Source organism: Nilaparvata lugens, chromosome 14 (genome assembly GCF_014356525.2).
Source record: "Nilaparvata lugens isolate BPH chromosome 14, ASM1435652v1, whole genome shotgun sequence".
Lineage (NCBI taxonomy): Eukaryota > Metazoa > Arthropoda > Insecta > Hemiptera > Delphacidae > Nilaparvata > Nilaparvata lugens.
The window spans coordinates 4,306,878-4,331,306 of record NC_052517.1 but is presented as its reverse complement, the minus strand read 5'-3'; the positions used below and the strand labels follow the sequence as shown (position 1 = coordinate 4,331,306).

Genomic DNA, 24,429 nt, shown 5'->3' with positions numbered 1-24,429 from the left:
ACGGCCTCGGACTTGAAAATCGATTTCGAGCCGGAAAAGTCTCATTTTCTGCTCTAGGTGCGAAATATACTATTCCTGACATGTAGGAGCGATGACAATAAATGTAGACGAGGTCATATACTGTATGGATACCCAAACGCTGGAATATGGGCTGGCAGTGCGCATCATACTCACTACATGTCATAACACGGATTGCCTTTCTTCTGGAGCAGGAGTATGTTTCTCACATGCGTCGAGTGCCCACATATCAAGATGCCGTACTGAATGTGGCTGGCAAATACCGTATGGTACCACATGGTACAACATCAGCAGGCGATCAACACTGAGCAGCGTCCGCATTTTCCGGAACAGATAAACAACTCTTGAAAGCCTTTTGCAAACTTTGGTGATATGTGACTCCCATGATAGTTTGGTATTAATACCAAAACTAAGTAATGTCTCAGGCTCAGCATCAAGAGTACCTAACTGTTCTGCTGATAGTACATGCTATCTCATGAATTTTGGTCTCATTCAGCTTCAGCTTATTATTGGCAAACCACTTCTTGGCCTCAGAAAAGAGCGTGTGAGCCTTGGATTTGGCATCATGCCCTGACCAATGATCGTTTAGATCATTGCAGAACACACCTGTTTGTTCAGTAATTTTTGTGAAAAAATGCATTGGAGAAGCAGTAACTCAGGCAGTGCACGAAGCTAAGATTTAGCTAAGGTATAGCTACATAGATTAAATTGGTAGGGAGTATGAGTTATTCGAAAGAGTGTGATTGTATTTTATTATAAAATACATTTATTTAGAAGCCTATTCTAGAATATTCTCAACATCATTTTTTATTGAATGAATGTGAGTTGAAGTACTTTGAAAACAATTCATATTTCCCACCTTGAGTTGAAGCAGTTTGACTTGCAGGGATACCAAACTAATTCCTTGAAAATTGATATCGAAACTAATTATTTGATGCTTCATATTCATATTTAACTACATTATATTTAAATTTGAAAAACACTGAAAATTATATTTGAAAATATATTACTGTATAATATATAAAATTATCTCTATACAAAATTATATTACTGTATATTATATTATACAGTATATTGATTGATAATAATTTTCAAAGTGTTTTGACTTTATGATCAAGTCACCAGTTGTTGAGGTTAGATTTTCTTTCAACAAGCAAGACAAAGACACTCAAAACAACGTGTTCTCTGACTTAATTGCTTTTGATTAGTTTATTGAAATATATTTAATTGCTGTATTTGATTTGCAGATTTCAAAGTTTAAACAATGCCAAAAATTCATAAAGTACGTAGACGACAACGGTTTAGGTATGGAGCTAACAGAAAACGTGCAAATAAACGAACCGTCAAGGGTCCAACCATACAATGGTATGTTGAAAGCTTTCTATCTTTTTGCAATCTATTAGCTTAATTAGCAGTTTCAATAATTGTATTTGTAAATATGATACGTAATTCTCAAACTAATTAAATTTAAAATCATTATTTTTTGCAAAATTTGAGTTCAGTCAAGTGTAATTTACTTTGTAGTAAACATTGCGAGGTTAGGTTATCAATTTATTGCAGTCAAATAGTTTGACTTTTTGTTGAATTAAGTTATTCAAATGATGTGCAAATATAACTAATTTTAAATTTCACTATTTATAAGGACTCAGTTCAATTAATACAATTGAGTTATAATGGGTGTAGGTATTCTTGAAATAGGCCCATGTTTGTAAACAATGTGGGGATATAGGCTACCTATGGATATAGATAACCAGGCCTAAAATGTTATTGAAACTGAAGTGTGATATCAATCACTTGAGGATTTGCTCAAACCGATTTAGTTATTTTCAATAATATATGTAGGTGGATTACAAGGAGAATTAAATTTTGAGTAAACTTTAAAGAATTGTGAAGAGAAAGAACCTTCTAAAAAAATTGGTCAAAAACTTGTGACAATATCGTTCTTAATCAAATTCTAAAGTTACTTGTGCTTAATATACTTTTGTTTGAGTAGAAATTATAGAAGTATTTAACAAGAATGAAGAATGTAGTTGTAATATGATCAACAATAAATGAAATACCTCTAATTTTAAGATTCACGTTTATAGACCTATCAGTTTTTGCCTCGTTTTCGTTTCATAAGCTCAAATTGGTTTTAATAATTTATTGAAAAATTGGAATAATTTTTGAAAAAATTTGAATTTTTTTTTCTAGGCCTAGAATCATGTATTGATCTCAACTTGATTGAAAGAGTTGACTTTATAGATAAAAAAGTTATCAAGTGGATGAGGAAAAACAGGCTATCTATAAAAAAAACATGTCTTCGACGGCCTTCGGCGTTTTTCCTGATATTTGCAAGATTAAATTGAAAAAAATGCATCCCCAACAATAAGTCCTGCTCGTCGTATCCCACTCAAAATTAAAGAAAGATTTCAAGAATCTTTGGAATCACTAAAGTCAAAAGGTATTATAACCCCAGTTGAAGAGCCTGTTGACTGGATAAATTACGTTGTAGTTGATGAAAAGCCGGATGGATCACTGAGAATTTGTATTGACTCAGTTGAACTTAATAAATATATAATCAGGGAACGTTATCTCATTTCAACAGTGGAAGAACTAGAATCAAAATTACCACATCAAGTCCATACCATTCAAAATCAAATGGATTAGCAGAAAAGGCAGTTGGAATATTCAAAACAATGTTTAAAAAGGCAGCTGCAAACAAGCAAGATTTGGAATTGTATTTACTAAATTATCGTAATGCTCCCGTAGCTGGATTGGGATATACACCTTCACAGCTTCTTAATAGCAGACATATAAGAACTAAGATTCCTATACCACATTACGCATTGAATCTAAAAATTTTACCTAATGAGATAATCGAAAAGATGGCAAAGAATCAATCGATTCAAAAACTTTACTATGATCGTAATGTATCTAAAAACACCGAAGATTCTGTAGTTGGAGAGGAGTTGGACAATTTAAAATTGATTTTATTTTATTATTTTCAGTGAAATATTGAAGGAAGAATGGAATAAGCATGCATCTGTGATAAACAACTTCAAAAATATGGGCTTGGCTTTCAATCCAAATTTAGCCGTCGGAATTCCCAAAAACAGAGTTCTACCTGTAAGTATATCTATTTTATGTCTTGGATATTTTTTTACTGCTCTCATAATCTGAGAACTACTTGGGCCATCAATGAATGAACTGGAGTTCTATAGTTTTTCATAGTGAAATGAAAATTAACGGTTAGTCTCTGAGAATGGTTTTAATGACAATCAACATAAAATAACTTAGATATATTCGAAGGTATTTACAATTTTTAAACTGAAAACAACGTTCAAATGTAGTGAGACTTGGGCTGCCACGTCAGCATTTGATTAACCCAGTTTGCTATCCTTGTCTATCATTCGACAAAACAGATTTTGCTCTAACCTTTTCCAACTACACACTGTTGCCATATCGTTTGTAGTCTATGAAGAAAAATAATCAAATAAGCTACTAGAAATTTTAAATCTCACTTGAAAAGAAAACACCAATTCCTGCTCATCTGATTAACATTGGTGTTGCTGTCCTTGTCTATCATTCGACAAAACAGATTTTGCTCTATCCTTTTCCAACTACACACTGTTGCCATATCGTTTGTAGTCTATGAAGAAAAATAATCAAATAAGCTACTAGAAATTTTAAATCTCACTTGAAAAGAAAACACCGATTCCTGCTATATCAGATATACCTTGATGAATTGAATTCCATCTAGATTTAAGAATCTACTACAGAAAACAGAGGAAAATGAAAATTGGCAACTATGCCGTCCCATCACCTCCTCCGAATCTCACTATAGTGAGGTCCAATTCAAGCAGACAGCGGTCCTTATAAATAAATATTAATACTTGAACCAATGCCGAGTTTTTAAAGTAAATTATAGTACTCATTTATATTGAGGTCGACGTTATAATGGCAGTGGAGAAAGATAGGAGAACAGAGTCGCCGAATCTCTGTCTTCGTTATTTGGCTTCTTCCAATTTTTTTCATCCCACTGACCACCTATGAAAGGGGTATAATGATTTGTCAATTATAATCTAAGTCGTCAATCTTTGCATTCCACAATGCAAAAAGAATTCCTCACTGGAATAAGGACAAACCTGCAACAACTCCTCCCTCACCTTAATTCTGAACTTTTCACCTGTAAGAGCTTTTATGCTACCATGAATACTACCAATAAAAGGGTACTTGATACAAGGGCACTATTCTTTACAATTTCTGCAAATAAACTATATAAGTTAGGCTACCTTGATATATAATATTCCATTGCTGAAGAGACTTGATATATTGTCAAAAAATCCACTTTATTTCAATAAAAATCTGGTGTGGCGCACTCATACAACTTTCCTTGCCGTTATGAAAATTGATCACCTGACGCTAGTGTTCACGCGCATCTACTATTCAAAGATCTGAGCCAGCTGGTGACAGGATAATAACGTTGGAGACACACGAGGTCTGCTATCTCGTCATAGTGAATGATGTAATATAATCAACATTTGCCAACAGTTTGCAATTGAATAATCACATTTTCTCGAATTTCGAGCTTATTTTCAATTGTAGGTGAAAATGTTACTGAACATCAATTGTAGAGATTTTAATGCTCAATCTTTTCCACTTGAAATTTTCTGTTTATGTTGTATCTGAGGCCTGATAATTGGGAATCTGAAATCAAACTTTGCATAGATGGGGCGGAGCTCCTGGAATGTTTACAGATATGGGACTTATGGCAGTTGATAGAGCTTATCAATGACTATTTTAGGTATGAATTTGTTCAAAATCGTTGGAGCCGTTTTCGAAAAAATCGTGAAAAACCCTGTTTTTGACAACATTTTCTCCATTTTAGCCGCCATCTTGGATTTCATTTGATCGAAATTGTTCCTGTCTGATCCTTATATTGTAAGGACATTAAGTTCCAAATTTCAAGTCATTCCGTTAATTGGGAGATGAGATATCGTGTACACAGAAACACATACACTCATAAGGTGCGTACAGATTTACGCGCCGCGAACATGAGCAATTCACTTTTAATCAGATGATGCCAAGCTTTTTATATCTATATCTTATACAGTTTCTGTAAAAATACACATATAGTCAGCTGATTAAAAGTGAATTATTGTTCGCGGCGCGTATATCTGTACTCACACACACACACACACACACATACACACACACACACACACACACACACACACACACACGCACACACACACACACACACACACACACACACACACACACACACACACACACACACACACACACACACGCACGCACACGCAATACTTTCGTTACCTATGGTAATAGGGCAAGGAAAGTAAAAATTATTATTTCACTGTATGTTACATCATCAGCTGTAAGTTACTGTTGATAGTGTTGATGATGTGTGAGCACACACGAAAGCATGCTGCTGTCAAATAACTAGTAGTTCTGTGAACAGTAGACCTCACGCAGTATTCTCATCCACAAGTACCTGATTCAAACTATAGACCTTATGGAATGGAAATACAGCAATAGACTGGCTTCTCCACACATCTGTGTAATCACTTGTCAGCTGATTTATGATGAATCATTCTATAGTCTGATTTTTACTCTAATATTGGCGTATGAAAGAGGCTCCTTTTTCCTTTTATATTATCCTTGAAATGCAAAATTTCCAAAAACCTTGTATATACGTTGACGCGCAATTAAAAAAGGAACATACCTGTAAAATTTCATGAAAATCTATTACCGCGTTTCGCCGTAAATGCGCAACATACAAACATTAAGAGAAATGCAAAACCGTCGACTTGAATCTTGGACCTCACTGCGCCCGGTCATTAATTTTTATTTAAATAAAGTGAATTTTTTGACAACATTTTTCAAGTCTCTTCAATTATGAAAAAGTTCCACAACATCAATATTCACTCCACAAACATATTCTATTGCGTTTCAATTTTTGTTTTCACGTATTTTTTTATTTTATTTCTCTCTTCACAGGCATCAAGAGAGAAAGACGAGAAGCAGGATAAAGTGCAAAAGGAACAGAGAAAGGCACACAAAGGACATGTAATGAAGGAATTGGAGGAGGACGCGAATGCCCCAAGAGAGAGAAAGTTTCGACTGCCTAATAGCACGGTACAACAGCTGACCTATTATCTGGACAAATATGGAGAGGACTATAAGGTAAGTTCCAGCTATGATTAACATTGGGTCTTATGAGAGTTTTCACAACATGGATAAGGAGATGTCCCATGGTCGTTTGTGTTCCAAATTTCAAGTCGATTTCTTGTCGACTACTGTCTATTATTAGTGTGTTGTTGAGACTGTGAGAGTGTAAGAAGGGCACAGTATGAGAGACTACCAGCGTCACATAGCTTCACCAAAAACAACTACTAGGACTATCGGCTTCAGTTAACACTCACATTTGCAACATAGACACCCTATACACTGTCTATTATTAGTGTGTTGTTGAGAGTGTGAGAGTGTAAGAAGGGCAGTATGAGAGACTACCAGCGTCACATAGCTTCACCAAAAACAACTATAAGTAGTAGGACTATCGGCTTCAGTTAACACTCACATTTGCAACATAGACACCCTATACACTGTCTATTATTAGTGTGTTGATGGGAGTGTAAGAGTGTAAGAAGGGCACAGTATGAGAGACTACCAGCGTCACATAGCTTCACCAAAAACAACTACTAGGACTATCGGCTTCAGTTAACACTCACATTTGCAGCATAGACACCCTATACACTGTCTATTATTAGTGTGTTGTTGGGAGTGTGAGAGTGTAAGAAGGGCACAGTATGAGAGACTACCAGCGTCACATAGCTTCACCAAAAACAACTACTAGGACTATCGGCTTCAGTTAACACTCACATTTGCAACATAGATGTTGCAAATGTGAGTGTTTACTGAAGCCGATAGTCCTAGTAGTTGTTTTTGGAGAAGCTATGTGATGCTGGTAGTCTCTCTTACTGTGCCCTTCTTCAGTTAACACTCACATTTGCAACATAGATGTTGCAAATGTGAGTGTTTACTGAAGCCGATAGTCCTAGTAGTTGTTTTTGGAGAAGCTATGTGATGCTGGTAGTCTCTCTTACTGTGCCCTTCTTACACTCTTACACTCCCAACAACACACTAATAATAGACAGTGTATAGGGTGTCTATGTTGCAAATGTGAGTGTTAACTGAAGCCGATAGTCCTAGTAGTTGTTTTTGGTGAAGCTATGTGACGCTGGTAGTCTCTCATACTGTGCCCTTCTTACACTCTTACACTCCCAACAAAACAGTAATAATAGATAGTAGTCGGTTTGAGTTGAGACAAAAAATTGACTTGAAATTTGGAACCTGAACGACCTATACCATGGGATATCTTCTTATGCTATATTAAATCTATGTTATTATTCTTGGTTGTCGTGTGAACACCTAGACAATATTATTTTCACTGAGTATAATGTGAATCTCACTTTTTATTTTAGTTTTATTAATATTTATATAATATTATATTCTTCATATCAATATTCTTTGTTCTTGTTTGCAGGCTATGGCAAAAGACCCCAAAAACTACTACCAAGAGACGTGGAAACAGCTGAGGGCAAAAGTGAAACAATTCAAGGGTGTTCCAGAACAGTTTGAGAAATATTTAGCTGAAAGAGCAAAAAAGATGGAGGTTGATAGTTAGTTGTGTTAATAAATTGTTAAAAACATCAAAGGTATGTTTTATATTCATTTATTTCATCTCATTCATTTTTTTCATCTCATTTGAGGGTTGAGTGTAAGAGAGGGCCGGCTGCGCCCTAACTCCGCCCTCCTAGGTAAAAATAGAAGCAGCCATTCTATTCTATTCATTCATTTTAATTGTGTAAAACTCTCTTGAACTTGAGAAATTACAAATAAAAACCTGTTTGGTCTATAGATTTGATATGATATACTTTGTTCAATTAGATAATAATAATAATTAATAAAATTGATATTCAACATGAGATCTCAGGGTTTTATATGAATTCGGGCCGTGCATGGAAGTAAGCTTCCTACATATATCAAATAAATTTATAAAATGTTCTTATGAACTATGTGATATCACTCAACACGTTGTGACTTTTTCTTTAATTTAAGTTAATTTGAATAGCGCTTTTAATTAATTTCCCCACTATACGTAGAAAACCTAAAACGAGCTCGTTTGATTTATCACTCACATTCATGAAGTTCTTGACGGTCTTGTGGATTGAATTAATTATTTCCAATAATTAATTAGGCAGGTCTCTTTCATCTCTGCTGGGCTAACGCGTGGTCCAGATTTCTTATAGATTTCTTTCTAAATTAAAGATATATTTATAGGGAATGATTACAATTACGAACTCTTTAACAACACTGAGTTCACAGATAATTTAACATTAATTACAAATATTTCACATTTAAAAAGGGGTTGGCTTGATAATTTTAAAATTTTAAAGGAAGAAAGAACCCTAAACTCCATGTGCATCCTCTCAGGTCAAGATCTTAAGCCAGAAGAAAGTGGTTTTCAGAAAAATTTATCTCTTCCTAGAACAATTTTGTAAGCTTCTTTCTGATTGGCCTTCAATTTAATAAACTCAATACAATTGGTCGCCTCAGGATCAGGGCTTCTTCAACTTTATAATAGAAAAAATTTAAATAAAAAGTTTTTATATAAATATATGGAGTGTTTATCTTAAATTAATTTCATAAATAAATCGCAATATACGATGTTAATAAACAATATACATTTAGTTTTTTATATGAGTTTTGTATACTCTGGATTTTCGTGCTTTTTAGATTATAATAATATTTATACAGAAATAATAGTTGTCCGTATTTCTATACATCAACCTTCCTTAGTATATTATAATACATCCTTTGTGAGTAAATTTTTATATTCCAACCTATTATACTGGTTGATCGAACGATCAGCTGATTCGCTCAGTATTGATTCAAATAATTATCGATTTATTCTAGATCGATTGATTCATTTAAAGTTGTAAACAAACAATTCTAACCTCAATGTACATGCAAACTTTTATTTTTTATAATCCGCCAATAATAAGTAAGCCGCTTTATAATTTTTAATTTTGCCAATGGATTCTCATAGTTGTTGAATCACAATTATACATGTTTTCTTATCATTTTTGATAATACTATTACTCTTTATCGCTAACAATATTCGATTTAAGTTGATTATCCTTTGACTAGGTCTAACTTTCTTTTCCATTTTATAATTCTATTAAAATTCACTGGTTCATTTCAAAATATTTGATACTAAAGTACCACGTGACAGAGTGTAAGAAGGGCACAGTATGAGAGACTACCAGTGTCACATAGCTTCACCAAAAACAACTACTAGGACTATCGGCTTCAGTTAACACTCACATTGCAACATAGACACCCTATACACTGTCTATTGTAGGTGTGTGTTGAGAGTGTGAGAGTGTAAGAAGGGCACAGTATGAGAGACTACCAGCGTCTCATAGCTTCACCAAAAACAACTACTAGGACTATCGGCTTCAGTTAACACTCACATTTGCAACATAGACACCTATACACTGTCTATATTAGTGTGTTGTTGAGAGTGTGAGAGTGTAAGAAGGGCACAGTATGAGAGACTACCAGCGTCACATAACTTCACCAAAAACAACTACTAGGACTATCGGCTTCAGTTAACACTCACATTTGCAACATAACGGTCCTCTACCATGGCGTACCACCATAAATGATACAGTATTACCGCAATATGATACAGTATCAACACAACATAATAAAGTATCATCTGAACTTGATACACAACACCATAATTTGATATAAAACTTCCAAACTTTGAATGAATTCCATAAATCAAGGGATATTTTCTTATTCTATCTTTTCTCTATGGTAGAAAGCAGTGACAAGGCAGTCTGGGAGACTCCCATAAGAACCAACTGAATTATCATAGACAAAAGATAGCACAAGAAGATGTACCACGGTATAGGGTGTCTATGTTGCAAATGTGAGTGTTAACTGAAGCCGATAGTCCTAGTAGTTGTTTTTGGTGAAGCTATGTGACGCTGGTAGTCTCTCATACTGTGCCCTTCTTACACTCTTACACTCCCAACAAAACAGTAATAATAGACAGTAGTCGGTTTGAGTTGAGACAAAAAATTGGCTTGAAATTTGTAACATGAACGACCTACACCATGGGATATCTTCTTATGCTATATTAAATCTATGTTATTATTTTTGGTTGTCGTGTGAACACCTTGACAATATTATTTTCACTGACTATAATGTGAATCTCACTTTTTATTTTAGTTTTATTAATATTTATATAATATTATATTCTTCATATTAATATTCTTTGTTCTTGTTTGCAGGCTATGGCAAAAGACCCCAAAAACTACTACCAAGAGACGTGGAAACAGCTGAGGGCAAAAGTGAAACAATTCAAGGGTGTTCCAGAACAGTTTGAGAAATATTTAGCTGAAAGAGCGAAAAAGATGGAGGTTGATAGTTAGTTGTGTTAATAAATTGTTAAAAACATCAAAGGTATGTTTTATATTCATTTATTTCATCTCATTCATTTTTTTCATCTCATTTGAGGGTTGAGTGTAAGAGAGGGCCGGCTGCGCCCTAACTCCGCCCTCCTAGGTAAAAATAGAAGCAGCCATTCTATTCTATTCATTCATTTTAATTGTGTAAAACTCTCTTGAACTTGAGAAATTACAAATAAGAATGTTGGTTTCATCGGTTTCGTCAAAATCTTTGGTTGGAAATGCTTTAAAAAATACCCTGATTATTGAGAATTTCGAATTGACTTGACTCAGCTGTACACAGGGAAAATAGTAGCTTCTACTATAGAGAGGTCCACGTTATAATAGCAGTGTACAATAGACAATAATGTTGCTGTCCTTTTCTACCATACAACAAACAGATAGCGCTATCTCTCTCTAGCTTTGCAATGTTGTCAGTTTGTCAGAGTATTTTATTTTTACTTTTGACAGTGACTGTACAAAAGTGGACTAACAATTCTCAGCCGCCATTGTATTGCTTTCCGAAAAAATTAAGGTACCACAATTTCTAAATTTCTATACGTTTCAAGGTCCCCTGAGTCCAAAAAAGTGGTTTTTGGGTATTGGTCTGTATGTGTGTGTGTGTATGAGTGTATGTGCGTCTGTGTACACGATATCTCATCTCCCAATTAACGGAATGACTTGAAATTTGGAACTTAAGGTCCTTACGATATAAGTATCTGACACGAACAATTTCGATCTGATGCAATTCAAAATGGCGGCTAAAATGGCAAAAATGTTGTCAAAAACAGGGTTTTTTGCAATTTTCTCGAAAACGGCTCCAACGATTTTGATCAAATTTATACCTAAAATAGTCATCGATAAGCTCTATCAACTGCCACAAGTCCCATATCTGTAAAAATTTCAGGAGCTTCGCCCCATCAATGCAGATAGATTCCCAATTATCAGGCTTCAGATACAATTGAAACGAAAAAAATCAAGTGGAGTAGATTGAGCATGAAAATCTCTACAATTAATGTTCAGTAACATTTTCACCTAAAATTGAAAATAAGCTTTAAATTCGAGAAAATGTGATTATTCAATTGCAAATTATTGTTGATTCTATTAAATCATTCACTATGAAGAGATATCAGACCTCATGTGTGTCTCCAGCGTTATTGCCCTGTCACCAGCTGGCTCAAATCTTTGAATAGTAGACTTGAGATGCGCGGGAACACTAGCGTCAGGTGATCAATTTTCATAACGGCAAGGAAAGTTGTGTGAGTGCGCCACACCAGATTTTTTTTCTTCATTCTATCAAAATACTTTGGTACACAAGTCGTATAATTGATTTAAAATGTATTTTTGAAACAATGAAATAGTTTTTAGACATTACCGTATGAGAAACACAAATTAAAATACCTGAAATGACATTTTAAAAGTTGATAACTAACCATCCTAGACTTTATCCATGCTTCAGTTAGCCTACACGTTTAGGTTAGACCTACTCGTACCCGTATAAATAATAATTGAAAGGTTATTTCAGAATTATTTCCAATGAAATTACTTATTTTAAAGAGGATTTCTATTTTTCTATAATTTTTGAAAGAAATTGGAATAGAATACCTACCAAATAACTTAATTTCTGTTGTTTTGAAATTCAGATTATTGTATCACAGCTTTTTAAATTAGCCGCCATTTCAGGTTTGTATAAAAATAAATAATCTAATATCAGTTATGAAAGCAAATTTTCGAATCAAATTATGGAAAAAAAATTCTTGATTAATTTGACATTAAATTGATTATTTTATTAAGGAAATTATGATTATTATTAGATCAAATTTAATGGGATGAATTGAGTAACAGCTGTGTACACTCAGTGGCAAAATGGAGAGACTTGGCAACGTTTTTCTCCTTTCTTTCTTCACTGCTATAACGTGGACCTCACTATAGCTGTTGTGGAAACGTGGATATGGAAATGTCATGTACATATTTGAGTTCCAGACATTTCCAACTCTGTGTTCCAATGACAGCTAGTGGAAACTACTATTGCCTCTGTGTGCAGGCTGCTTTAGATTAGTAAGTCGAAGAAGACTTACTCATTTGAGTTATTTTCATGATGCCCCGGTGTTCTTAGAAAAGTAAGAGTTCCCCAATAGATAGCTGTGTTCTTTCCCAAACCAGCTATTCTCCAAATATCAAATTCTTTTCAATATGTTGTAGTGCAAGAAAGAACTAGAAGTGCACACTACAGAAATGTAAAAAAATTGCTCACAAGAGAAGAAATGAAATGATAACATAGCAGAACATCTAAGCACTTCCAGAAACATCAACACATCAGAAAACATTCAGGACATATCAGTGCTTAAGAGACAAAGATTTCAACATAGGATGAATTTCAGAAAGATAGGCTTGTTCTGCAACAATAGATTAAGGTGAGTTATAGTTGAATAATTCAAAAACTTACTCCTTCATCTCTAAAATATGTCAAATGACACTTTTGTCTAGATGTATACTGTTAGGCTAGGCGCACACCAGTTAATAAAGACAAAACATGATCAGACACGTTTAGTCAGAATACTTCACATTGTTGCTTATGACGCAACTCACACTGATTAGTCATTGCAATTAGACATGTCTTCATAAGCAAATGTGTGGAGTATTGTGACTAAACATGTCTTGACTAATGTGCGAGATAAATTACTTTTAACATGAAGAGGAGAAACCCATTTCTCCCTCCACAGTTTGTAGCATAGTCACAGACGGACATCCTGCGCACAATTGGATGCGCCCTGTCATTTTGCTTCAGGTTCTTGTGATGAACACATCTCCGTAACATACACAAACATAACACTTTGGAACATTGCCAGTGGAGGGGAGCGAAGCGTTACAAAGCTCTCTCACACAGACACAAAAGAAGGAGAATGCTGCTAGGTAGTGGGAGAGATTAGTGGAGGATAGAGCATCAGATCTCTCCGTCTTTGAGAAAGAGCCGTGTTAAAAGAAATTTATCTCACACTTTAGCTGGTGTGCGCCCAGACTTATACTACATGAGGTAAGCATTGGTTGAATAATGAGTCATTAAGTACTATCATTTTGATTTTATTGTAAAATTTACATCTTATGTACATTTATGACATCATGTTTGTTGAATAAGAGTTGATAATCATTGTAATAAATAGATCAATATTAATTTGGCCATTTGAGAATCCAAGGATTGTTCTGATTTTTGTCACAAATGACTAATTCAGAAGGAATTTAGTGAGGGAGTTGTAGAATTTAGACAGGAGCTGAAGAACCTGGAGCAGCAGCAGCAGAAGATCCACCACCTGAACCTCCACTGAAGGCTGACATGATGGCATCAGGTTTGGCCATGCTCTGGAACTTGTCAGGACTGAAGTTGTTGGTGATCTGCTGTGGGTTGGTGAAGGATGACATGTCAGGCATCTGTCTGGCAACCCTGTATTTCACTTCACTGGCTGAGGCACTCTCAGCTGGAGCTGGTGATCCAGATGCACCTCCACTGAAGGCTGACATGATGGCATCAGGTTTGGCCATGCTCTGGAACTTGTCAGGACTGAAGTTGTTGGTGATCTGCGATGGGTTGGTGAAGGATGACATGTCAGGCATCTGTCTGGCAACCCTGTATTTCACTTCACTGGCTGAGGCACTCTCAGCTGGAGCTGGTGATCCAGATGCACCTCCACTGAAGGCTGACATGATGGCATCAGGTTTGGCCATGCTCTGGAACTTGTCAGGACTGAAGTTGTTGGTGATCTGTTGTGGGTTGGTGAAGGATGACATGTCAGGCATCTGTCTGGCAACCCTGTATTTCACTTCACTGGCTGAGGCACTCTCAGCTGGAGCTGGTGATCCAGATGCACCTCCACTGAAGGCTGACATGATGGCATCAGGTTTGGCCATGCTCTGGAACTTGTCAGGACTGAAGTTGTTGGTGATCTGCGATGGGTTGGTGAAGGATGACATGTCAGGCATCTGTCTTGCATATCTGTTGTTTCCCTCGTATTTCTTGCCACTGTATTTGTCATACATCTCAGATCCTGGGATACCTGCTTGACTCGCATGATGACCTGTAACAGAAATCAAATCTTAAAAGTTGCATTAGAAAATTATTTTCTTCTTGATCACTTGTAGGTCTTGCTTTAGATTAGGAAAACGTTCTGCAACTAGTAGATGTTGCCATCCTTCTCTCACTTCTGGCTGCTTCCTAGTTCTATCCTTATCTAATTACTGGCTCCACTGTTTCTTCTATTGTAAGGTCCACGTTATATTGGCAGTGTTCGATTAGCAATGGTGTTGCTATCCTTGTCTATCATTCAACAAAGCGGATTGCGCTATCTCTTCCTCGCTTTGCTCTGTTGCCAGATTGTCTTTTAGCAATGTAGAATTAATAATAAATTAACAAAATATTTCATCTTAACTATGAAATTATTGAAAAATAAAATGTTTTGCTTAATAAAATATAATTGATCATTTTAAACGAGAATGAACAATTAATATTACATCAATAAACCTGTATCAGCTACCGTCTATAGAAGGCATTGACAAGACAGAGGTTTGGCAATGTTTTTCTCCTATCTTCCTCCCCTGCCATTATAACGTGGACCCCACTATAGTTAACGTTACTATTGTCGCTGTGGCAGGAGGTTCTTGCACCAGCTAATGTTTTTTTGTTTTTTTTTCAGAAATTTGTAATTTGATTGGGTTGTTTCATAATTTGATATCTTTTGTGTATCTTGTGTTGATTTGAATGAAACTATTGACTGATCGATTTAGGGCCGTTTGCACACTCAAAGCTTTAACTGGATTTAATCAGCTGGTAGCTTAAACTCAAAATGTAACACATAACAAACTAGACTTGATACGGATTTAATCCAGTTTAAAATGAAATTCAGTTTGAACTGTCATTGTGCAAACGGCCCTTAGTGAGAAACTCTCATTTTAAACTGTCATCAATCCTTATGAGTAAACATCAATGCTTCCCCTCTAAACAATGCTGTCAGTTGATGATGAATATCTATCCGAAGAATATATGGGTGTCAATTTTAGTTGAGCATATTAACCAATTTTGATAGAAAATTTTTGGAAAAAATATATATTTGCAAAACTTACCATAGGCTGTAGCCATCATAGCAAGGCTAAATAACAATGCAGAAGTTCCCATTGTTTATCGTAACCTGGAAATAAATAAAAAAATAAAAACACTTCACTCACATGGGCTACTTTTTAACAAATTAATAAAAAAATATAAAAATCTTGCAGTACCCTTTTTTTAAAAAACTTGAAAATATTTCAACAACTAGTTTCGACCCTAACTTAGGTCATTTTCAAGTTGAAATGTAGAAAATAATTAAACTAGTTGATACTCAACAACTTGTTTAAAGTTTTAAAAAATAAAACTAGTTTTAAAAAAAATAAAGGGTACTACAAGATTTTTATATTCACACTTTTTCTATGTATTTGAACACGACAAATACAAAACTTAAATATATATAAATACTTAAAATATAAATACTTTTGTGTGTTTATACAAAGCAGCTCGGAATGGATCAAGAAATCATCACATTTTTATATTGTTTTTATTAAATAGAAAAATCTATTGAATGTATGTGTCGAAAGTTATTGGGGAGTAACTTTAGTTAATTGACCGAGTGAAGTGAGGTCTAAAGGTGCGTACAGATATACGCGCCGCGAACATCAGCAATTCACTTTTAATCAGCTGACTATATCTGTATTTTCACAGAAACGGTAAGATATAGATATAAAAAGATTGGCATCAGCTGATTAAAAGTGAATTGCTCATGTTCGCGGCGCGTAAATCTGTACGCACCTTAAGATCCAAGTCGACGGTTTGGCATTTCTCTAATGTTTAAATCTTTGAATGTTTATATGTTGCGCATTTACGGCGAAACGCGGTAATAGATTTTCATGAAATTTGACAGGTATGTTCCTTTTTTTAATTGCGCGTCGACGTGTACACAAGGTTTTTGGAAATTTTGCATTTCAACGATAATATAAAAGGAAAAAGGATCCTCCTTCATACGCCAATATTAGAGTAAAAATCAGACTATAGAATTATTCATCATAAATCAGCTGACAAGTGATTACACAGATGTGTGGAGAAGCCAGTCTATTGCTGTATTTCCATAAGGTCTATAGTTTCAATCAGGTACTTGTGGATGAGAATACTGCGTGAGGTCTACTGTTCACAGAACTACTAGTTTAAACTTGGAGGAGTGAAATGATGTGCATACGCGGTTATGCATCATATTTTAATCTTTATTTGAAGATTTATAAAGCTTTCAGAGTAGCGCACATTACAATATTGATATTTAAAGATATTGTGGATGATTCGCACCCTAATTAAATAAAACTATTGAACTTGAAAACCATAAATACATTACTTTCTCATCAGTCATTGAAAACTTGTCAAGTTGAAATAAAAACACACATATATTGAAATAAAACACTCATATATTGTCAAATTCTGCAGTTTTATTTGGTCCAGGACCATTGTTCTACCTGGCAAGCTGTTTTTACTTTCCTTGCCCTATTACCATAGGTAAGGAAAGTATTGCTCTCCGAAAAAAATTAAGGTACCCCAATTTCTGAATTTCTATACGTTTCAAGGTCCCCTGAGTCCAAAAAACTGGTTTTTGGGTATTGGTCTGTGTGTGTGTGTGTGTGTGTGTGTGTGTGTGTGTGTGTATGAGTGTATGTGCGTCTGTGTACACGATATCTCATCTCCCAATTAACGGAATGACTTGAAATTTGGAACTTAAGGTCCTTTCACTATAAGGATCCGACAGGAACAATTTCGATCAAATGCAATTCAAGATGGCGGCTAAAATGGAGAAAATGTTTTCAAAAACAGGGTTTTTCGCGATTTTCTCGAAAACGGCTCCAACGATTTTGATCAAATTCATACCTAAATTAGTCATTGATAAGCTCTATCAACTGCCATACGTCCCATATCTGTAAAAATTTCAGGAGCTCCGCCCCATCAATGCAGATAGATTCCCAATTATCAGGCTTCAGATACAATTGAAACAAAAAAAATCAAGTGGAGTAGATTGAGCATGAAAATCTCTACAATTAATGTTCAGTACCATTTTCACCTAAAATTGAAAATAAGCTTTAAATTCGAAAAATGTGAATATTCAATTGCAAATTATTGTTGATTCTATTAAATCATTCACTATGAAGAGATTGCAGACCTGATGTGTGACTCCAGCGTTATTGCCCTGTCATCAGCTGGCTCAAATCTTTGAATAGTAGACTTGAGATGCGCGGGAACACTAGCGTCAGGTGATCAATCTTCATAACGGCAAGGAAAGTTGTGTGAGTGCGTCACACCAGATTTTTTTCAATAGAATTCAAAACTAGGTACTCAATTTCTCTATAGTGCTTGACAGATTTTCGATCATTGAAAAACAACTGATGTGTGAAATTTCCATTCAATAAATGTAGAGGATATTTTCGTGTCAGTCAATTCATAAAAAATAAAGTTCTAAAAGATTATTGCAGAAAATGAATAACTTTATTTGAGTTGGTCTATACTGAATAAATGAATTAAAGATTGAAAAAATGAAGGGATGTACGGGCTCTTGTGAAATAAAATCTTCACTCAAGTCAGCAAAATTCACAAAATAAACTATAAAAACTCAACATACTGTAATTTACTACTTACTCTTTGCAGTAATAGTAGATGTTTGTTGTTCTTGTGGTTGAACCACTGTGATGAATTGAAGTTTTTCGCACAGTATTTATAGTTGAAAATTTCAGTACAAGAAACGGATGTTACCCCCACCATTTACAACTTTTAGTTTGAGTCCCCTTAGAAATTATTATTCTTCTTCTACTATTAATACTTCTTCTTTTTCCACTACTACTTCTTTTTTCTCTTCTTCTTTCTCTACTTCTACCTCTAATTCTTCTTCCTGTACTTATACTTCTTCTTCTTCTTCCTCCACTTCTTCGTCTTCTTCTTCTTCTTCTTCTACTAATACTTCTCCTTTTTCCACTACTACTTCTTTTTTCTCTTCTTCTTTCTCTTCTTCTTTCTCTACTTCTACCTCTAATTCTTCTTCTTCTTCATCTTTCTCTACTCCTACCACTACTTTTTCTTCTTCTTCTTCATCTACTTCTTCTTTTTCTTCTTCGTCTTTCTCTCTACTTCTACCTCTACTACTACTTTTTCTTCTTCTTCCTCTACTTCTTCTTCTTCTTCTTCTTCTTCGTCTTTCTCTACTTCTGTACCTCTACTACTACTTTTTCTTCTTCCTCTACTTCTTCTTCCTCTACTTCTTCTTCTTCTTTTTCTTCTTCTTCTTCCTCTACTTCTTTTTTTTCTTCTTCTTCTACTACTTCTTCTTCTTCTTCCTCTACTACTTCTTCTTCGTCTTCGTCTTTATCTACTTCTACCTCTACTTCTTCTTCTTCTTCTTCTTCGTCTTTCTCTACTTCTGTACCTCTACTACTACTTTTCTTCTTCTTCCTCTACTTCTTCTTTTTCTTCTTCCTCTACTTCTTTTTTCTACTACTTCTTCTTCTTCCTCTACTACTTCTTCTTCTTCTTCTTCGTCTTCGTCTTTATCTACTTCTACCTCTACTTTTTCTTCTTCTTTCTCTACTTCTACCTCTACTTCTTCTTCTTCTTCCTCTACTTCTACCTCTACTTCTTCTTCCTCTACTTCTTCTTCTTCTTCTTCGTCTTTATCTACTTCTTCTTCTTCTTCTTTCTCTACTTCTACCTCTACTTCGTCTTCTTCTTCCTCTTCGTCTTTCTCTGCTTCTACTTCTTCTTCTTTTTCTTCTTCCTCTTCCACTCCTCCTTCTCCTTTCGGCTCTTAAACCTAATCAACTGCTAGCTAATAGTATTTCCATTGGAACTTGAATAATAATTAATACAGTAATAATGAATTAGAGGGGACGACTCAAGTATATTATGTTATCAAGCCTATTCAAGAATTTGTTAGCAGCCTTACCTCTATATAGTCGTGAGAGTTCACTCCAAACGGTCAGCATCTAAATAATGTCAAGGGTTGACGGTATCCATATGGAACGCGTCTGACAGCAATCACAACATGTAGCCAATCTTACTATAGTAAGGTCCACGTTATAATGGCAGTGGATAAAGATAGAAGAACAGCGTTGCCGATTCTCTGCCTTAATTAATTATATTTCTACACTGTCAAAAACAGATTTGGCATCGTTGCGGAGCTAGAAAAGGATAGTACTACCTGCTTTGTGGAATGATAGACAAGGATAGCAACATCAAAGTTTATCAAATACTGTCATTATAATGTGGACCTCACTATACAGTGAGTTCCGCGTTATCTATGTTAATTTCTTCCAGTAGTTTCATGTGGGGTGTTTGTCGTAGGCCTATATTGTTTAAACTAATTTACAATTTTAAGTTGAGTTAATTTTATGATTAGGTTTCCCCTTTGGAGTTTAGAGTACAATACATCCGTTTTATTTTTCATCGCTTGTGTTGCATCTTATCTCCCCCTTGTTCAAGGAGATATAGTCTAGTTATTCGTAAATAATTCTATTTCCTTCACAAGTTCTCCTAATTTTCTATGGTAGAGTGTTAGGCTAGGCACACACCCGTTAGTCAAGACAAGACATGATCAGACACGTTTAGTCACAATACTTCACATAGCTGCTTATGACGCAACACACACTGATTAGTCATTGCAATTAGACATGTCTTCATAAGCAACTATGTGAAAGACAAGACATGATCAGAAAACAATACTTCACAAGTTGCTTATGAATACATGTCTAATTGCAATGACTAATCGGTGTGTGTTGCGTCATAAGCAACTATGTGAAGTATTGTGACTAAACGTGTCTGATCATGTCTTGTCTTGACTAACTGGTGTGTGCACTCAGAGAACGGTCAGGCGTTCCGAGCTCTTGGAAACTGAACCTAGTTGATCAAGCGAAGTGAGGTCTAAGATTCTAGTCGACGGTTTTTGAATTTCTCTTTATGTTTAAATGTTTTTATGTTGCGCATTTACGGCGAAACGCGGTAATAGATTTTCATGAAATTTGACAGGTATGTTCCTTTTTAAATTGCGCGTCGACGTATACACAAGGTTTTTGGAAATTTTGAATTTCAAGGATAAAATAAAAAGGAAAAGAAGCCTCCTTCATACGCCAATATTAGAGTAAAAATCATACTATAGAATATTATTCATCATAAATCAGCTGTCTAGTGGACTATAATACTACCCGTTCAAAAACATCGAACATCTTGACCGTCGACGTATATACAAGGTTTTTGAAAATTTTGAATTTCAAGGATAATATAAAAGCAAAATTATAATATAAGAGGAGATAATAGATAAAGATAATATAAAAGGAGGCTCAAGCCTCCTACATACGCCAATATTAGAGTAAAAATCAAACTATAGAATTATTCATCATAAATCAGCTGTCGAGTGGATTATAAATTGCATGCAATTCAATATCTCAATGTAACTTGGTGAAAAATCAGATGCTGTGTGGATTATAAATTGCATGCCATGACGCATGCAATTCAATATCTCAATGTAACTTGGTGAAAAATCAGCCGCTGTTGGACTATTTTCATGCCTCATTAAATGCAATTTTTATGCACTATTCAATGAACTATTGATTGCATGCAATTAATAACTAAAATAACATAGTATTTCCTCTCGACCTTTCTCTGCTTTCAACTCGGGCTGACCTGTTGCCAGTATGTCTTGAAGGAGATTAGCTTTTGATGTTAGCATTTTTGATACACCAACCCCAACAGCCATTATAGTCGTTTTCACACCGATATCTCGCCGACACGACATACAGACAGGATTTACTCTGATGGACAGTATAAGAGGAGGCTGTGGTTTATAACTGCGCAAGGTCTACTGTTCACAGAACTACTAGTTGAATTGATATTGAAGCTATACACAGATCTGATTGGAACTGAAGTTAATTATAAATTACCTATATAGACTCTAATAGACCGATTATAGATTATATCTGTCTTAATAATGTCTCTATTAAGACAATATTCCATCCAATATTTGACATGAGTAAATGTTCCCGGGCAACTTAATCTTAAGCATTCAATTGAATCTGAAATCCATTTAAAAACCCATTGAATGAATTAAATTTTTTGGAATTATAGAAACTCATGTCAGTGTTCCTTGTGAATAAGTTATTTTGGCAATTAATATGCTCCTTTTTGAACTGAGGACAATCCATCTTTATTTAGAAATCTTGAATTAATAATCCGAAATTTCACTCTCAATCATCCAAAACTTTTCAAAAGGTGAACCAACTTGTCGACTGTGTAGAATACACAGCTTGTCGGCGTTCCACTTCGACTTGATCTTTCACGGCTGTTTCCAAGTCTGTTACGTTGGCTGACCTGCTTCTCAAACTGGTATGCAAAACAAATATGGCCGCTTTGCCGTCTGTAGATGTTTATTGGGAACGTTGAAAATGTTTTATAATTATAAATTGCTTGAATTAAAGTTTAATAATTAATAACAATTTATAATTCAATTGAAATTACCTACAACGATGATGGATAATCCACTAGTGAACGCCGTGACGAGTTGTAAGTTTTTTCTATGAAGATATTTCTATCAACAGCTTGTAAAATGGGGTTAACATGTACAAACGAGATTGATAATAACAACTTATTTATCGTAAATAAGATTATTATTCACTAGTTAATTATCATTTATTTTAATAGAAGTGAACAAGATTGGTTCGAGATCTTCATTTCCCATACAAACATGACATGATTCTAATTTAGTACCGTACGGTATTTCAATTTTTTAACAATATCATTTTTTAGTGATTGTTATTGTAACTAAGCTTGTAGTCATTTACATTCACGAAGTATAAAGATAAATAATAACATAAATTATTCTCAAGAATAACTAGCCTAGGATAATTTCATTTAAGAATCTTGCCAAGCATTAAGTATATCTTAAGCAGTAAGACTATCTTATATTTTATCTTTATGTTTCTTCCCAATATTTACTCAAATTATTTTTTCAATAGTGTAGTATCAATTTTTTTCTACTCCATCTAGCGTGTCATTCAAAATCTGTACTTATAAATATTTTTTTATCAACTTTTACTCTAATTTTAATTTACTTTTTCTGTTATTTTTAGGTCCCGCGGGCAGTGCGATCATGGACAAATCGAAAGAATGGCAGATGGAAATGTTGATGGAAAAGCTGAGATCAAAATCGGGGCAGTTTAAGTCATTTTTCGAAAGTGCCAAAGCATTAAGGATGTGTTTACTGGTAAGTATTTGAATTAAACACGTTCATTCATGACTTAGATTGATTATTTGTGTATTTTTATAGTGAAATGCACTTCAAACTGTTAGCATTAGTCGAGAATGCGTTAGTGTTATTGACCGAGCGAAGTGAGGTCTAAGATTCAAGTCGACGGTTTGGCATTTCTCTTAATGTTTATATGTTTTTATGTTGCGCATTTACGGCGAAACGCGGTAATAGATTTTCATGAAATTTGACAGGTATGTTCCTTTTTAAATTGCGCGTCGACGTATATACGAGATTTTCGGAAATTTTGCATTTCAAGGATAATATAAAAGGAAAAAGGAGCCTCCTCCATACGCCAATATTAGAGTAAAAATCAGACTATAGAATTATTCATCATAAATCAGCTGTCAAGTGATTACACAGATGTGTAGAGAAGCCAGTCTATTGCTCTATTTCCATAAGATCTATAGTTTCAATCAGGTACTTGTGGATGAGAATACTGCGTGAGGTCTACTGTTCACAGAACTACTAGTTCATAGAGAATCAAATTTCTACTGAACAATTCATCGTCTTGTTAAAACAATTTGATTTCAAGCGATTCAATGATTTTATTTCAGCCAGCAAATACATACAGTACACAAGGCCATGTCAGGGATCCTTGGTCATAGACCAAGTTTAGTGAATGCTTAAAGTGAATCAAATTCTCACTGTAACAAATTCATTGTTGAGTTTATACAGATGCATACACTTTGCATAGAAAAATGTTCATGACATGTTACATGCCACTTGAGCTCTGCTCAGCTTTGTGGCTTCACGTAACAAATGACAATAATAATAATAATTGTTAAAAAAATTCATGAATGTAAATTCATACTCCGACGTGGAAGGACTATGAGCTTGTTCACATGACTGCGATTTACGCTCGGTTGTCGCTCGATTGGCAAATCGCTCGGTTTGCCAGCCTCGTACACATATAACAGCGATTCATGAGCGGTTTGCGCTCGGTTATGATAAATAATTACTAGGTACAACATCTATGTACTCAATCTTAAGATCTTAATCTATGCACTTAACCACTATATTACTCTTAAACATTATATTACTGCTCTGATCGAAACCGCTCGGTTGACTGATAGATAGATATATATTACGTCTGGTTGGCCTCAACGGCGTCAGACAAGTCAAAGTGCTAGCAAAAGCGAGACACCATTAATTTTTCATTAAATTTATATCTAGTATATAATTACTATTTGTCTTTGACTCTATTACAGTAATCAAAATAGTCCTTCAGACTATAAAACCATTCCTCCTTTAGAAATAATTTCAAACTTCGTTTAAACTTTTTTCTTTTTTATCGTTAATATTTCCCGCAACCGAGTTGGTAGTACTTGGTAAATCTTTCTACCAATATAACTGGGTTTTTCTTCATACAAAGTCAATTTATGTTATTCCGAGAAGGTACTCTTATGCCGTGTATTATATTCACGTGTATTAATATGTGGAACGCTCACATTGATAATATATGTAAAAAAATGAAACATATTATACATAAATTTTACAGGTTAAACGGGTTAGGTGATTTAAATATATTACTATTAATTTACTTT

General features: G+C 34.7%; 3 protein-coding genes across 4 annotated transcripts in view; 2 read left to right on the top strand and 1 right to left on the bottom strand.

The window, feature by feature from the left end:
• The first annotated feature begins 1,115 nt into the window (after positions 1-1,115).
• LOC111052069 (nucleolar protein 16) lies at positions 1,116-7,738 on the top strand. The gene is made up of 4 exons (XM_039440561.1): positions 1,116-1,383; positions 3,009-3,126; positions 6,022-6,207; positions 7,568-7,738. The coding sequence occupies exons 1-4, from the start codon at positions 1,283-1,285 to the stop codon at positions 7,706-7,708; spliced, it is 546 nt and encodes a 181-aa protein (XP_039296495.1). The 5' UTR covers positions 1,116-1,282; the 3' UTR covers positions 7,709-7,738.
• Positions 7,739-13,609: 5,871 nt separating this feature from the next.
• LOC111052068 lies at positions 13,610-18,298 on the bottom strand. The gene is made up of 3 exons (XM_022338683.2): positions 18,235-18,298; positions 15,657-15,721; positions 13,610-14,614 (listed from the first exon to the last, which is right to left on the bottom strand). Exons 2-3 carry the CDS (start codon positions 15,706-15,708, stop codon positions 13,803-13,805), a joined length of 864 nt encoding a protein of 287 aa, XP_022194375.2. The 5' UTR covers positions 15,709-15,721; positions 18,235-18,298; the 3' UTR covers positions 13,610-13,802.
• Positions 18,299-21,966: 3,668 nt separating this feature from the next.
• LOC111052066 (mediator of RNA polymerase II transcription subunit 1) overlaps positions 21,967-24,429 on the top strand; it is a 32,171-nt gene continuing 29,708 nt past the window's right edge. For both annotated transcript variants that reach the window (XM_039440560.1, XM_039440559.1), the window contains exons 1-2: positions 21,967-22,140; positions 22,707-22,840. In XM_039440560.1, the coding sequence (XP_039296494.1) occupies positions 22,104-22,140; positions 22,707-22,840 (171 nt within the window). In that variant the 5' untranslated portion in view covers positions 21,967-22,103. The remainder of the gene's footprint in view (positions 22,141-22,706; positions 22,841-24,429) is intronic.

What these genes read in the sequence shown, in the direction of transcription:
- LOC111052069 (XM_039440561.1), top strand. Translation starts at nt 1,283, where the DNA reads ATGCCAAAAATTCATAAAGTACGTAGACGACAACGGTTTAGGTATGGA. An exon ending in AAGGGTCCAACCATACAATG is followed by an intron (nt 1,384 to 3,008) that starts GTATGTTGAAAG and finishes TATTATTTTCAG; the next exon opens with TGAAATATTGAAGGAAGAAT. An exon ending in AATATGGAGAGGACTATAAG is followed by an intron (nt 6,208 to 7,567) that starts GTAAGTTCCAGC and finishes TCTTGTTTGCAG; the next exon opens with GCTATGGCAAAAGACCCCAA.
- LOC111052068 (XM_022338683.2), bottom strand. Translation starts at nt 15,708, where the DNA reads ATGGGAACTTCTGCATTGTTATTTAGCCTTGCTATGATGGCTACAGCC. An exon ending in TATGATGGCTACAGCCTATG is followed by an intron (nt 14,615 to 15,656) that starts GTAAGTTTTGCA and finishes TTTCTGTTACAG; the next exon opens with GTCATCATGCGAGTCAAGCA.